At 37.7% G+C, this 14,014-nt stretch overlaps 1 protein-coding gene across 3 annotated transcripts in view; it reads left to right on the top strand.

Moving 5' to 3' along the window:
- The window catches only part of Rab14 (RAB14, member RAS oncogene family), a 20,988-nt gene extending 7,673 nt beyond the window's left edge, over window positions 1-13,315 (top strand). For all 3 annotated transcript variants that reach the window (XM_021186070.2, XM_021186061.2, XM_021186079.2), the window contains 7 exons: window positions 899-957; window positions 2,012-2,065; window positions 3,478-3,655; window positions 6,836-6,902; window positions 9,709-9,796; window positions 10,118-10,148; window positions 11,087-13,315. In XM_021186070.2, the coding sequence (XP_021041729.1) occupies window positions 906-957; window positions 2,012-2,065; window positions 3,478-3,655; window positions 6,836-6,902; window positions 9,709-9,796; window positions 10,118-10,148; window positions 11,087-11,264 (648 nt within the window). In that variant the 5' untranslated portion in view covers window positions 899-905 and the 3' untranslated portion in view covers window positions 11,265-13,315. The remainder of the gene's footprint in view (window positions 1-898; window positions 958-2,011; window positions 2,066-3,477; window positions 3,656-6,835; window positions 6,903-9,708; window positions 9,797-10,117; window positions 10,149-11,086) is intronic.
- Window positions 13,316-14,014: the final 699 nt, after the last annotated feature.

The raw sequence follows: 14,014 nt of genomic DNA, 5'->3' as shown, positions 1-14,014 counted from the left end.
TGGTTGTGAGCCACCATGTGGTTGCTGGGATTTGAACTCTGGACCTTCGGAAGAGCAGTCGGGTGCTCTTACCCACTGAGCCATCTCACCAGCCCGGAATTTTTCTTAGGTTAAGTCTACCTGATGACTAAGGAAAGAGTAGGCTGTGGTCTTTGGAAGTATCTTAATATGTAAGCTTTTGGATTTCATTAGTGTGAATACAGCTTTATAGCATTTTTTTTTCCTCCTAGAATAGTATACAGAACTCAATTCATGTGTTTTTAATAATTAAATACTATATTAAGCTGAGCCATATGAAATTGCTAATTATGTTCTCCTTTTTAAAATTCTATAGGAATGACAGTTTTGTGTGATAAAATCTAATTTTGATGTCAATTTGATTTGGATTACATGCTCATTCTAGACTTCAGATTCTTTGCTAAGTATTGATTTAAACTAGAGGAGAAAATTATTTTTGTATTTATGTTAGTGATTACTTTCGATATTCTAACTTATTTGACCAGTTAACAAGGAAAAGGACCTTGGGAGAAGGAACTATGTAATGATATTTGAATTTAAATTCATAAAGATTTTCTTCTTTGTAAGATTTCCAGAATAACTTTTTTTCTTTATATATTTCCTAGAGTAAAACGTTTTTTTTTTTTTTTTCATATTTTTGTGGATCACATGAGAATACTAAAGTGGCATTCAAGAGAGAGTTTGGTCATTTTGGGAATTTTACTGGCTTAGATAAAAATTTTGTTTGTGTAGTCAGTGTGTTTTCTTATATGTATGATAATTTAAAAGATAAGTATGTATGTTTAATATATCTGCTTTGCCTTTGGAAAGGCAGTAGTAATATTGGTTTCTATAACTTGTAAACTGTTTTCTGAAGTAACATAGTTTTCTTTGTTTTTAGTGCCACCATGGCAACTGCACCGTACAACTACTCTTACATCTTTAAGTATATTATTATTGGTAAGTTTACTTAATGTGTATGCTTGTCCTCCAAAGAAAGTTAACACATGAAACATTTATGCATCAGTACCTAAACATACTGCTGCAGAAGTGCATGCTTTATTGACTTCAGAACTAAAGCTGTTTGATGAAGATACATATGTCTTTTCCAACATGGCACTGGGTACTTATCTAGTCTCTGGGCATCAATGAAATGATGGTGGTTGTTCTTCAGGGCCACCTGCGAACTTGTTGGGGTTATAAAATTAACTTCCTGCTAGTGCTGAAATATCCCAATGTCATAAAAGTTTTCAGGTCCTCTTGAATTCCAAAATAAGTAGAGAACACCGATTCAGAATTGGTTGTGACACACAAACACACACACAAATAGTTTTGTTTCTTAAATGTCAAGACTTTCCTTAAATTCTCTTAATGCATTTATCCGCGAATGGTTATAAATAACAGGTAAAAGCCCAGATGCTGTGCTGAGACCAGTGGAAGAGCTCTTACAAGCTTATCCTGGCTGTGGGCTTGTGTTTGATCTCTGCAATGGAAAACAAAACACAACAACCCTGAAAATAATGGAAAGAAAAGAAATGTCATCTCTTTTGCTTTGATGTCAAGTTTGTATAGCATTGTGAGATGGCCTCTATTGTAATGTAGAGGTAAAACAACATAGTTAGCCAAACTTCCAGATTTTAATTTGTTATTTGTTTGCTTTTGTGATAGTTCATTTGCATAAACCAATAAATGCACTTGGGATACCCACTTGGAAACAGTTCAAATTAAAAAAAAATCTCACCACAATAATTTTTCTGCTACAAGTCCTGTTCAACTTGTTGACTATTTACTAAACACTAATTTACAGCAAATTCTATCCTGCTAAAAGTTAGAAGTGCTCAGTTAAACGTCTTTTGAATTCATAATAAAGGAGGAAGATGCAGATATTGCAAGTGTTCAGAATATGTTTGTGGTGTATAGGATATGCTGATACGCAGCAGTCATTGCATACGATTATACGCGTAAAAATTGAGAAATATAATTACCATCTGAAACATTTTCTCTTTTTAAACAGGGGATATGGGAGTAGGAAAATCTTGCTTGCTTCATCAATTTACAGAAAAAAAATGTAAGTTCAATATTAAAGGTAAAAAAGATGAGTAGCTTACTTTATTGTCACATTCTCTATATTTTAAAAAGTACTATTTTTAGTGTATTTTATGCATTTAATTATAACCTGTCTCTATATTTACACTTAAGTTTTTAAACTGCCATGATTATTTTTCTGCAGTTTGTTTTAGTAGATTTATTTTTAAAAGATTTATTTTTAAGAGTGTGTGTGTTTGTATGTGTGCTTGTAGGGTTATATACCTGTGAGTGCACGTGCCCTTAGAGGCCAGAAACAACAGATCTCCAAGAGTTGGAGTGAGTTACAGATGGTTGTCAGCCATCTGGATGTGCTGCTGGGAACCGAACTTGGGTCTTCTCTAAGATCAGTACATACTTTTAACTGCTGAATCATTTCTCGAGACCCAAGGGGCATGGATTTTTTTTTAATAGGTTCAGATAAAATACAGTATTGCCAGTTAAATTGTTAGGTTTTTGTTGTTGTTGTTTTTTTTAATGTCATGATGTCTGATTATATTCACTTTGATTCTTCTTATTTATTCATATATAAATAAAGACAGAGTCTCACTGTGTAGTTCTGGCTGACCTGGACTTGACTATGTTGACTAAGTTGTCCTCAAACTCAAAGAGATCTGCCTCCTGAATGCTTGAGATTAAAAATGCACACCATCATGGCAGGTTGTTTTGATATGTTTGTTTTGTTTTTTCAAGACAGAATTTCTGTGTAGCCCTGGGTGTCCTGGTATTCACAGAGATCCACCTGCCTCTATCTCCCAAAGTGCCGGGATTAAAGGTGTGTGCCACCACTGCATAGTGTGAATTAATTTCTAAAAGTGTAGAATGTTAAATTTAAATAACCCCATCTTTTTTCTTTCACTTTAAATATGTATCTTTTTAATCAACTTTTTTTATTTGTGTGTGTGTGCGCGCGCGTGCACCCGCATGATCATGCATGTTGATCTGTATGAACATGTACGTTACATATGGACTGGTACACACAGAGGCCAGAATAGGGTGTTGGATTCCCTGGAGCTGAAAGTTATAAGCAGTTGGGAATTGTACAGTGTAGATGGTGCTGGGAACTAGACTCTGGGTCCTCTGGAAGGACAGCAAATAATGCTCCTAACCACTATGACATCTCTCTAGCTCCCCACCCCCAAAATATATTATCTCAAACATTTTTTTCCTGTATGTATCATTTATTCACTATTTAATTTAATTTTGAAATAATTAATAGGATTCTTTTTATCTTTATCACTGGCTAAAGTTTAGAATACAATTCTTATCATGGGTAGTGGAGAAAGAGGCCAGTGTGTTGTAATTGATAAGCAAAATATAATTGAGAACATAGCATTTTTGTGCTGCTTTCCACACAAGTTTTCTGAAATTTGTCTATTTTCTCTTCTCCAACAGTTATGGCTGATTGTCCTCACACAATTGGTGTTGAATTTGGTACAAGAATAATTGAAGTTAGTGGTCAAAAAATCAAACTGCAGATTTGGGATACAGCAGGGCAGGAGCGGTTCAGAGCGGTTACACGGAGCTACTATAGAGGAGCTGCAGGTGCGCTCATGGTGTATGACATCACCAGGTAAGATGATGTCCCGCTTTGGGGACCACTACTTTGGGCAGTATGGTTTCTTTTCTATTGATTTGGGCCTCCTTTAGTTTGTAATTGGATATCTGTAAACTAATTTATTTGGGTTTTATGATTTCTACTCTAAAGCTTGAAAAACTTAACATTCTGATCTTCTTCCCTGGAAGTTGGTTAAAGAAAGACCATGAGATAATGGGGACCTACAAGAAGAGCACAGTTTGCGGAGCTGAGTTAGTTGTTGCAGAGAGGTGGCTTTGTATGAGACTTTTCTCACAAGAAAGGCCAGCCAGTGCTTCGGAATTGTATTCAGTCTGTGTTAAAATTGACACCCTCTGTAAATAGTAACAGTGAGGAGTGAAATACTTAGTCTCGTTGGAAGCATGATAGACTGAAACAGATCCTGTGTTCTCATCTATAGGCCAACAAAAGGTTCTTTTATGATAAGTTGACTTTTTTGACATTTTGGTGTTGGTTTATGTATAATGTTTGAGTAATTACTCATTTACTTAAATTCATTTTTCTACCATGGATTGAAGTGACTTAAAACATTGCATCAGGATTCAATTCATGACAACATGGATCTTTCTAGAAACTCAGAACATTAGACACGATGTCACAAAACAGGAATATAAAGGTTTGACTTTGGAGCATGTAGTCAAACTGCCACTTACTAGACCTGAACAGTTCTCTCCTGTAAGATAAAAATGAACCAGTCTCCTTTCATCAGGATGCAGAGCGTCAGCCAAAAGCACCCCTAAGAAGACTTCCTCCTTAGAGAGAGAAGGGAGTGGAGCCGAGGGACAGCTGGAGAGTGTTGCTGAGAAAAGGCTTTATGCTGTTTCATTTTGAACAGTCAGCGAACCTGAGCATAGGACTGAGCCGTCCACGGGGGAGGAGCCCTTGCTAACTTCTGACTTTGACACACTCTTGAAAATGCTGCCTTTAGAATATTTATAGGGACTGATTATAATCATGAATCTAAAGCCTCAGTAAAGTCTCAGCACACGGTAAAGGAAGTCTTCATTTTCCTCACTCACTGGGCAGTTGGTAACAGGGTCAGGAAATGGAGACTGTAAACCTGGCTGTTGTACAGAACTGCCTCAATATGAGTTGTTACTGCATTCCTGCAGACTTAATGTAATTACATGTCCCATACATTACCAATACACTTAGATATGATGTGTGCTTAAAATGCAATTTATTTTGCTTTTTAAACATATCTTTTAAGTATAGTAATACTGTGGTAAAATTTATGTGTATTCAAGTGTATGCAAGCACTTCATATGGAAACAGCAGAAATGTCCATCAGCTAAAGGAATGAATATACATCAGGTGGCTATCCACACAATGAACTGTTTTTGAGCTGTAAAAAGGATGACTGATAAATACTATATGGAAGTGTAAAGGCCACATGTGACTCTGTCTATTTATCTAGAATAGGCAGGAAGATTACAAGGGCATGGCAGTTACTGGGCACAAAATTTCTCTTTTGGGGATCCTGTGAATGTTCTAGAATTTGATAGTAATGATACTAAAAGTACATTTTTTTTTAAAGGGTTTATGGTGATGCGTTTTTTTTCAGTATTTACTGAAAGAAGTACTTTGGATGTTAGGTGACTTTAGACAGTTCATAGTCACAGGTTGCTGGTAGAGTAGTGACACTATTTTCTACCACTTATTTCTGTCAATCCTTAACATTTTACAGCTTAGAAGTTCCTGCTTTAATAATACTTTTTAATCTTCGGCATCAGCTATAATTGTTACAAGCCATTTTCCTAAATTGATAATGAAGCTTATTATGTCAGTTGTTTTGCCAGACAGTCAGAATGTATAGTGAAGTCAAGAGTAGAAAGCTGAGCCATCCTAACCCAGAGACTGTCTGTGTGTGGATTTATTTGTTGTGTTAGGGTCAGCTGGACTAGTGCAGATGACACCATGCTGGATAGAGTGGAACAGTGCCATAGTCTGAATCTCTAGCGGCTTTAAGTGCCATGCAGTTAAAGAGTGACAAGATACAAGCTTTCTTTCCAGTAGCTGAGGTCTTGAATTTTTAGATGAACGCATTAAATGCCTTTTTTAAAGGCAGTTTTTAATCTGTGTATTAACTCAGTCCAGAGTAGTAATCTGGGCATGGTGTCATATGCCTGGAATTGTAGCATTTAGGAGGTAGAGGAAGGATGATCACAAGTTGGTGGGCTTGGGAAACATTCAAAAAAGGAAAAAGAAAAAAGAAACTTAAAGAACAATTTAGGAAAGATGAATTATGTACTAATTTAGTCTTTTATTTCTGACTAAAAATCGTAACTTGAAGGTAGAAGCAAAAATATTTTTTCCTTTGGGTATATTACTAGGTAAACATTATGGTACTGTTATCTAATTTGTGATTAGAAAATATGGATAATTTCAAGGAATGTTAGTTTTGACTCTAAACTGCAAATCTTGGTTCTGAATATTCTATGTACCTTGCTTGCACATTGGTGTGTTTATATATATACTTCTGATATCATTAATATAGTTGGATATTGAGCTATTTAAAAATAATGAGCTTGGGAGTGGGTGGGTGGGGGAGCACCCTCAAAGAGGCAGGGGAGGGGAAATGGGATAGGGGGTTTCCGAAGGGGAGACCTGGAAAGAGGAAAACATTTGAAATGTAAATAGAGAAAATACCCAATTAAAAAAAATAATGGATTTGTGGCCAGGTATGATGGCACACCTGTAATCCAAGACATGGGAGGATTGAGAGAAAGTTGGCTACATTAAGAGAGGGAAGATGGCTTGAACTACAGAGGGAGACCTTCTTTCAAAACACAGAACAAAGTTTGGCTCGAGTCTTGAGAGTTGTGTTGGTTGTGTTTACAGCTGTTCTTTGGAGTAGCCATCTCATCAGAGTAAAAATACACATAGTTTGGGTCTTTCAATTAAATTCTGTATATGTATGTATGTACAGACTTACATGTTTATTTGCTTGTTTGTTTTTGAGACTGTTGTACAAGTCATAGAACAAGCAATTCACTTAGTGCCATGGTGGCTTAAATTCAGGGCTCTCGTGCTTTTGACTTGCTGGGATTACATGTGTAAGGCACATCACACCTGGTTCTTTGTTGCTGTTGTTGTTGTTCTGAACAAATGGCAATCGTATGTAGAATCAACACATTTTAATTTTAACTTTTGCAGAAGAAGTACATACAACCACTTAAGCAGCTGGTTGACAGACGCAAGGAATCTCACCAATCCAAACACTGTAAGTCAACACTTAACTGTATAGAGATTTAAAATCAGCTAACCCACACAGGCTGGCCTGGTACTGGTGAGATAGTGTTATTTGGGTGCTAAGATTAAGAGACCATTCCCTCATTCTCTCACTCACTCATTTATTCATTGCATTCAGATTTTCTTTGATGCTAGAGATGCAGGCCTCATTTATGCTAGGCAGAGATCTACCATGAAGCTACGTCCCCAGCCCCAAGTATTTTTATTATACTTTTTATGTTTGGATTTGAAAACAAAAATGAAAAGCTATGAATGAGGTGGTGCTATCAGTTGGAGTTATTATAATCTGAAATTATAAATTTAAAACACTTCTAGATTAAGTTTGTAAAATATTACCATCAGAGGAAACTGGGCAAAACTGTGCAAGGGCTCTTTTTGGTTTTTTACAGTTGCATGTGAATTTGTAATTATCTGAATAAAATGTCAACTAAAAGTAAGTATTCTATATACTTTAAGTAATTAACTTCTTAGCAAGACAGAAAAGATAGTGAGCCGTTGAAGGACAGCTACCATGCTAGATTAAACATGTTTCTGGCCCTCAGTGGGTTATTGTCTGGCAGAGAGAACCTTCAGGTTTACAGAGAAGCCATAAAACCACCTGAATGATGAATTAGAAATGTGAATGGTTCGGATATGGAGAGCGCAGTCAAGCAGGGCCTTCTGGTATCCTGGAGGGTGTTGCAAGAACAGTGTTTCACTTAGATTTGTACCTCCTGCACTTGGTAAGAGATCTGTTTTGCTAGTGTAGAGCCTAGAGCTTTCATTTTCATTTATACTAAACTCAGCTGTTGCTATGCATAGAGACCTATGGATAAATGTTCATGGCAGCTTTATTTGTGATAACTAAAAACGGAAATCAGTCCAGCTACCACAGATATGTGAACAGCAAAACAGTTTGGTTGCATGCATTCCCACTACAGTGACCTATTCAGCCACACTGAAGAAGGAATTTTGCTGAGTTTAAAAAAATCTAAAAGGCTTACATATTCTATGATTCTATTGACATATTTCAAAATGACCGTATTGTAGATAGATAAAGAGCAAACTAGTGATGGCCAAGGGTTGGTTAGTGACAGAGTAGGTGGTTGATAGAACTGGGAAAAAACAGCCAGAGCAGTTTCTTGGTGATGATGTTGATAGTTCTGTGCCCAGATTGAGGTGACAGCCAGTAACTATTCTAACACTGCACAGAGCCACATGTGGATACAGCCACATACATTTTTGGAAAAACAAAAACAAAAACAAAAAACAAAACTGGTATCTTAGGGCAGTAATTGTACCAATCTTAGTTTCTGGTTTTGACAGTATAATGTAGCCCCATGAGTTACTAAAAAGTTTTGAAAATGTTTTTTGAAGCACACTTTATTTATGTTACTATGTTTTCTATGAAATTGCCTTTTGTTTTTATGGGAAAAACATGTATTCTTCATTTTTGTTAATGTTTTGTGCCACTTTGTTACGAGACTACCTCTTGGGGGAAGGAGGTGGGCAATGAAGATTGGAGATTGATGTGTAGTTGGGAAAGAGAAAATACTTCTTCTTGAAGAGAGTTATGTATGGTAGAGTGGAGTGTTGGAGATTAAAACCATAGCTGAGTGCCTGCTAGGCAAATGCTTGCCCATACTGAAGGTAGTAGTTCTTGATTTGAATGCCTGTCTTATAATGACCCTATACTAGGTTTGATCTTTTTGTTAAGTGCCATTATTTTATTGTTCAGATGACTATGAACATTATTTTCCCTTGTCAGTAGTCACTTGCACTTTGAGGAATGATTTTATTATTGCTGCTGCTGTTGTTGTTACCATGTAACTTACTTGGAAATAATTGATTAATTCACTGGACCCAAACATTTGAAAGTGGAAGAGACAAGTACAAGTACTAATTTTATATGGAAAAAAAAGTTGGGAAGCACTTTTGTGTTGAAATCATTAATTCCTAACCTCTGTATCTGGTTAAAGGGGGCAGGAAGTAGAAGAGGGGCTGATATCTTCCCCCTTTGTGCTTTAAATAACAAACAAAACCCCTTTGTTTTCTACAGCTATCTGTAGTCTTTTAACAATTTTACTCGAGTAGGTAACTCCAAAGTAGATGACGGAGTGTGGTATTTGAACCTATTGCGTATTTATCCCATCCTCAGCTTCTTTCACAGACAGACACAAGCATTGCTGATAAGTTGATAGAAATTTACACCTCTCCTGGGATAGTTTGTCTCTAGGTCACAGTTTGCATTCTCTAAGGTTCTAATGCCCTCTTTGCTAACTCTGTCTTATTTGAATTTAAGGGGAAGATAATTACTGTTACCCTGAATGAATTAAACTAGTGGTTTTCAAGTTTCCTCAGGGTCCCAGAATCTTTTGAGAACCTGAGAGCTATAAGCCTTCTCCAGGGGATGTTCATGGTTACAGCACTTTGCACTTAATTTTAGGGTCTTCTTATTAATTTTGCTTATTTTTTTGGCCTAGACCAGATAGGAACAAATTGGCTCGTGAGCCACATTCACCTAATGAATGACTTTTCTATTTTTAAGGGTTTTGTGACAACAATAAAAATAATATTCAGCAAGATTTGTGTGGGGCCCACAAATCTGAACTATGCCTTCACTTCCTTACAGTCAGTTGTCAGAACCTGAGCCGGTTTGTTGCGAGAGTTCTGCCCAGTATTCTTGCCTTATGCTGTGTAGTCCAGGGCTCATCTTTTTTCCTGTCAAGGCTTTTGTATTTGAGAATTTTCATAGGTATTTTTGTTCTAAGATACCTTTTCTTTTGTTCACAAATTAGGTAATAATTCTCATAGGAAATAAAGCAGATTTGGAAGCACAGAGAGATGTTACCTATGAAGAAGCCAAACAGTTTGCCGAAGAAAACGGTGGGTTTAAGACTTAACACTCTCCTATGGGATTTTTAAAAGAAAGGAGAATTAGATCATGCCGGTTATTCGAATTTTGTTTTTTTAACTTGTTCTATTCAGAAATCTCAATAAGGAAATAAAGTGTTTGTTTCTATGATACCTGTTAGTAGTAGTGCAGCTACTGAGTGACAAGTACTGATCTGCCCCTGCACCTCAGACACGTGCTCCTTCATGAGGGCTGGAGTAGGAGTACTGACAGCTGTGGGGCCTACTCACATGTGACTAGAGCACTCCTGACTCTCTGCAATGTCCTAATTTTAGTCTGAATTTTATTTTTAGGCTTATTGTTCCTTGAAGCAAGTGCAAAAACGTAAGTATGGCTAAAATGTAGATCATGTTTCAGTTCCATGCAGTGTAGAATCGTGTGCTGTGTAAGTGGGTGATGCTGTAGACAGGCATGCGAACTGTGCTGTGTAGCGAGGCCGTGGACAGTGCACAGCAGGAAGAGCAGTGAGCAGAAGCTCCTGTTTCACTTTACAAGAGAATGGGATCCTTTTACTTAAAGGGTTTACCTCATTGTGTCCACTGGTAACCCAGCTTAATAAATGAAAGTGTGCTGACATCTCACAAGTGTTTGACTCTCACAGCTGAGGTTGAGTTTGGTATCTTGAACATACACTGGGCCAGCATGTTCACACAGCACCTTAATGATTCAAGGACTCCATACTCAGTGACTAATGAGGCACAGTGAACATTTCCTGATTGCCTTGGAGTTTAGCATTGATCCCAGCACTCCCAGTCATAGTTCTGTATCACACCAGGCAAGGACAGGCCAACCTGTTCATGTTATTTATCTCTGCTGTTAGTCCCAAGAGAACTGAGCTGTAAACATGGTTAAACATGGCTATGTCACCATCGCATGATAAAGATAGCATAGTTTTATACATGGCTGTTCATAAAATAATGGAGAGCCTGGAATCCTGTCGGTACATTTGGAGAACCTGCTCTCATTTCAGAGTGGCCGTCTCAGTTTTCATGCAGTATATTAACCGAGCACTGCAGTGAGTACAAGATGTAAATATGCAAACTGAGCTTTAGAAACAGCTTGGTACTGGGTTGTGTACTCACCACCAAAAACACTTCCTATGTTGTTCTCTTAGCTCAGTCTTCTGGTAATCTCTTATTAGATGACAGTGGCTAAGTGGAAGACATCATGGCAGTTGACTAAAGGTTTAGCAAATCAGTGTAAATGCCTTACATTTTCTAGAAAGCTGTGCTTTGTCAATAAAGTTGTTGATTGTCTCTTAGGGGAGAGAATGTAGAAGATGCTTTTCTTGAGGCTGCCAAGAAGATCTATCAGAACATTCAGGATGGAAGCCTGGATCTGAATGCTGCCGAGTCTGGTGTACAACACAAACCCTCAGCCCCGCAGGGAGGACGGCTAACCAGTGAACCCCAACCCCAGAGAGAAGGCTGTGGCTGCTAGTGACCTCTTTGCTCTGGCCCCTCATTTGACCTTTCACCTCTGTCTGTTGGAAGCAGTACTTTTTACTGCCTCCTTGTCTTCTGTACATCTTACTGGGTTTAATTAAAAAAAAAAAGAAAAACAACTCTTGTAAAAACAGTTTAACAATACTAAACTGCTAAACATCTAGATGTAATCAGGTTATCAAAGGCAAGTAGAGTAATAAATCTCTCCTGCATGGTAAATCTAGACTTTCCCCCTTTGATTGTCCTTGTGATAGGTTTGTCACCAATATATGATTTAAACTGAGCACTGCTGCTGGACCTGATTTTTACCTTCCCTTTTGGCAAGGCTTTGTCTCGCTGTACGGTTTAAATTTGATCTTTTCAGCCTTTCTCCCATCTTTAAACTGTTGAGTATGTCTGTTGTAGCCAGTAAGTTCATTGCTGTGAAATGACTTTGGATGGTAGAGAAAAGGGGTCTGCAACTGCTTTTGTTTTTGTTGGATAAATTCCCTGTTGTAGGGGTGGCATTTTTCTTGATGAGGTTTGCTTCTGTCTTAGCCTTGCACAGGGAAAAATACCCATTTATCTTTTCTTAATTAATAGCTTTATCTTTTTTTTTTTAATTTTTACACTATTTTATCCTTTTCTCTTTAACAGAAAGTAAATATGTATAAATTTTGAAGGAACCTAACTAACAATACCTTCTGTGTATATTATTTTAATGAAGAAAATAAATTGATTACTGGCATTGGAACAGTATAAAATACCAGTTTGTACAGTGTGACCTATATGTGACCATGTTACTCTTCCATTTCACACACGGAAATAGACACAACTGCAGCTCACAAATAATACTGGCTCCACTCCTTGGTGCTGGCAGTGTTTGGGGACAGACATTAATGCTGGAAAGAGCTCCTGGCATCAGCGGAAACACTAGCGGATTCTATTCCATCTTTGCACTGTGGCATACCTGCTGATTTTCTTAACTGTTCTTGTGTAATCAATGCGCTCATCTGCTTTTCTTTTTGTAAACATTTTGTGTTGTAGGCTGCATTCTTGCCTTACTGTATAGGAAAAGGAAGAAGGCTGGGTTTAATATTGCACATTTTAAGCTTTTATACCTTTATCTTGGAATGGTCAACTTCTGGACCAGATAGCCAGAACCACAGGTCTGCTGTTAAGGGATTTTAAATTGTGCATTTTTAACACTACAGTGAGATAATTTAGTATTATCCTTTGTGTTCATAGTATGAGGGGCTATCTTATGTCATGTTGGCATAAGTTATTTTGTAAAAGGGAAGGTGTTTCTAAATGTCTATGCTGACATCATGTAAGTTACTACTTTGCACTGGGTGGTCTGGCCACAGAAAGAACGCCTTGCAAGGGAAACAGATCTCTAGGCAGCATCTGCTTCACTCAGTTCTTCCCTCCTCTTCGTTGGTTTCTAGCTGAGTTTAAAGTGGATGGGAATTGAGAGGTCATTGGAAGTGCACGTAGGTAAGCCCCAGCACATTATCTAAAATGCTCTCTGGTCAATGCTGTGTTAAAATACACATTTTAAATCCCTCTTTACCAGACACTAATGTAAAAGTACATCTTCTGGATTATAAACATGTGGTAGTTCCAGAGTTTTGTATAGTCAATGTTAAATAAAAGCCAAAACTGGAATGTGCAGAAAATAGGATTCAGTTTTTTTGTGGATTCACCTTTTTGTCCTTGTTTAACTTAAAGGAATCTTGGAGTAGACTGATCTGTTAAAGACTTAGAGTGATCCATTTGCTTACACNGTTGCATCACAGGGGATTCGCCCAGGGACCATGACCTGCTGGTGTGTGTATATATTTACAAAACAAAACAAATCACCCATCGGGACATAAGGTAGCAATCACAGAGTGAAGACCTTCGGCTTGTTTAGGTGCAATACCCCATTTCCCAAAGTGACAGTGGGTCCTAATTGTTTTTGTGACAGAAGGATTTATTCAGACTGCTGTACTCTTCATTTGATGTAACAAAATGCTATTATCTAAATATTTGTAAATAAAGTACCTGTATCTAGATTAAATTGAACGTAGTTGCATTGTTTTTGAACTGTAAGACTTTCCAGATGAATATCTGAACTGTTTTTACTGCAGCACTGCACTTAGTGTATGGTGAGGTCTGAGTAGCAGTAAAACTACCAAGTGAGCTGAGCTGGAGTTTCATCCATGTATGGTGCATCTTTGAGGCCAGCACATTGCTAGCTAATAGTGTTCTCCCTTTTCTGTATATGGGGCCAAATTCTATACCAGCGTGTAATAAATTTGGGAGCTTAAAGCAGATTGTCATGGTGCAGCATCTGTGAGCCAGTGGATCTGGGCAGAGTGGATTTCTGTTCATTTTTAACCCACAAAAGCTTGTCGTTGTGCAGATGCCTCCTCTGGCTTTCTCACTCTGCTTTTGCTGTGGAGGAGCCCCTCTGGTGGTAACTAGTACTCCAACACAATGTGGAGCTGATTTTTGGTGTTTTGGTTTTTTTGTAGTTAATGACATGTTCAAAGAAATGATGGCTGGAAGGAGTTGGGTGGCGGTGGTCACATGGTACTAGTAAGGCTATGCAAGGTTTTTTAAAGATGTCCTCTGGTTGTGTTGGTGTGTGTGTGTGGTTGGTCAGACCCAGGATTCTGCACAAACTAAGCAAGCAGCCCAAGCTGTAGGTTTTGAAATCAGGTGTTTTGAAAGCTCAGTTTTGGGAACTGCTTTAAATGTGGCCTTAAAAGAAATAGATGG

This window comes from Mus caroli, chromosome 2 (assembly GCF_900094665.2).
Source record: "Mus caroli chromosome 2, CAROLI_EIJ_v1.1, whole genome shotgun sequence".
Lineage (NCBI taxonomy): Eukaryota > Metazoa > Chordata > Mammalia > Rodentia > Muridae > Mus > Mus caroli.
This window is presented reverse-complemented; position numbering and strand designations above follow the sequence as displayed.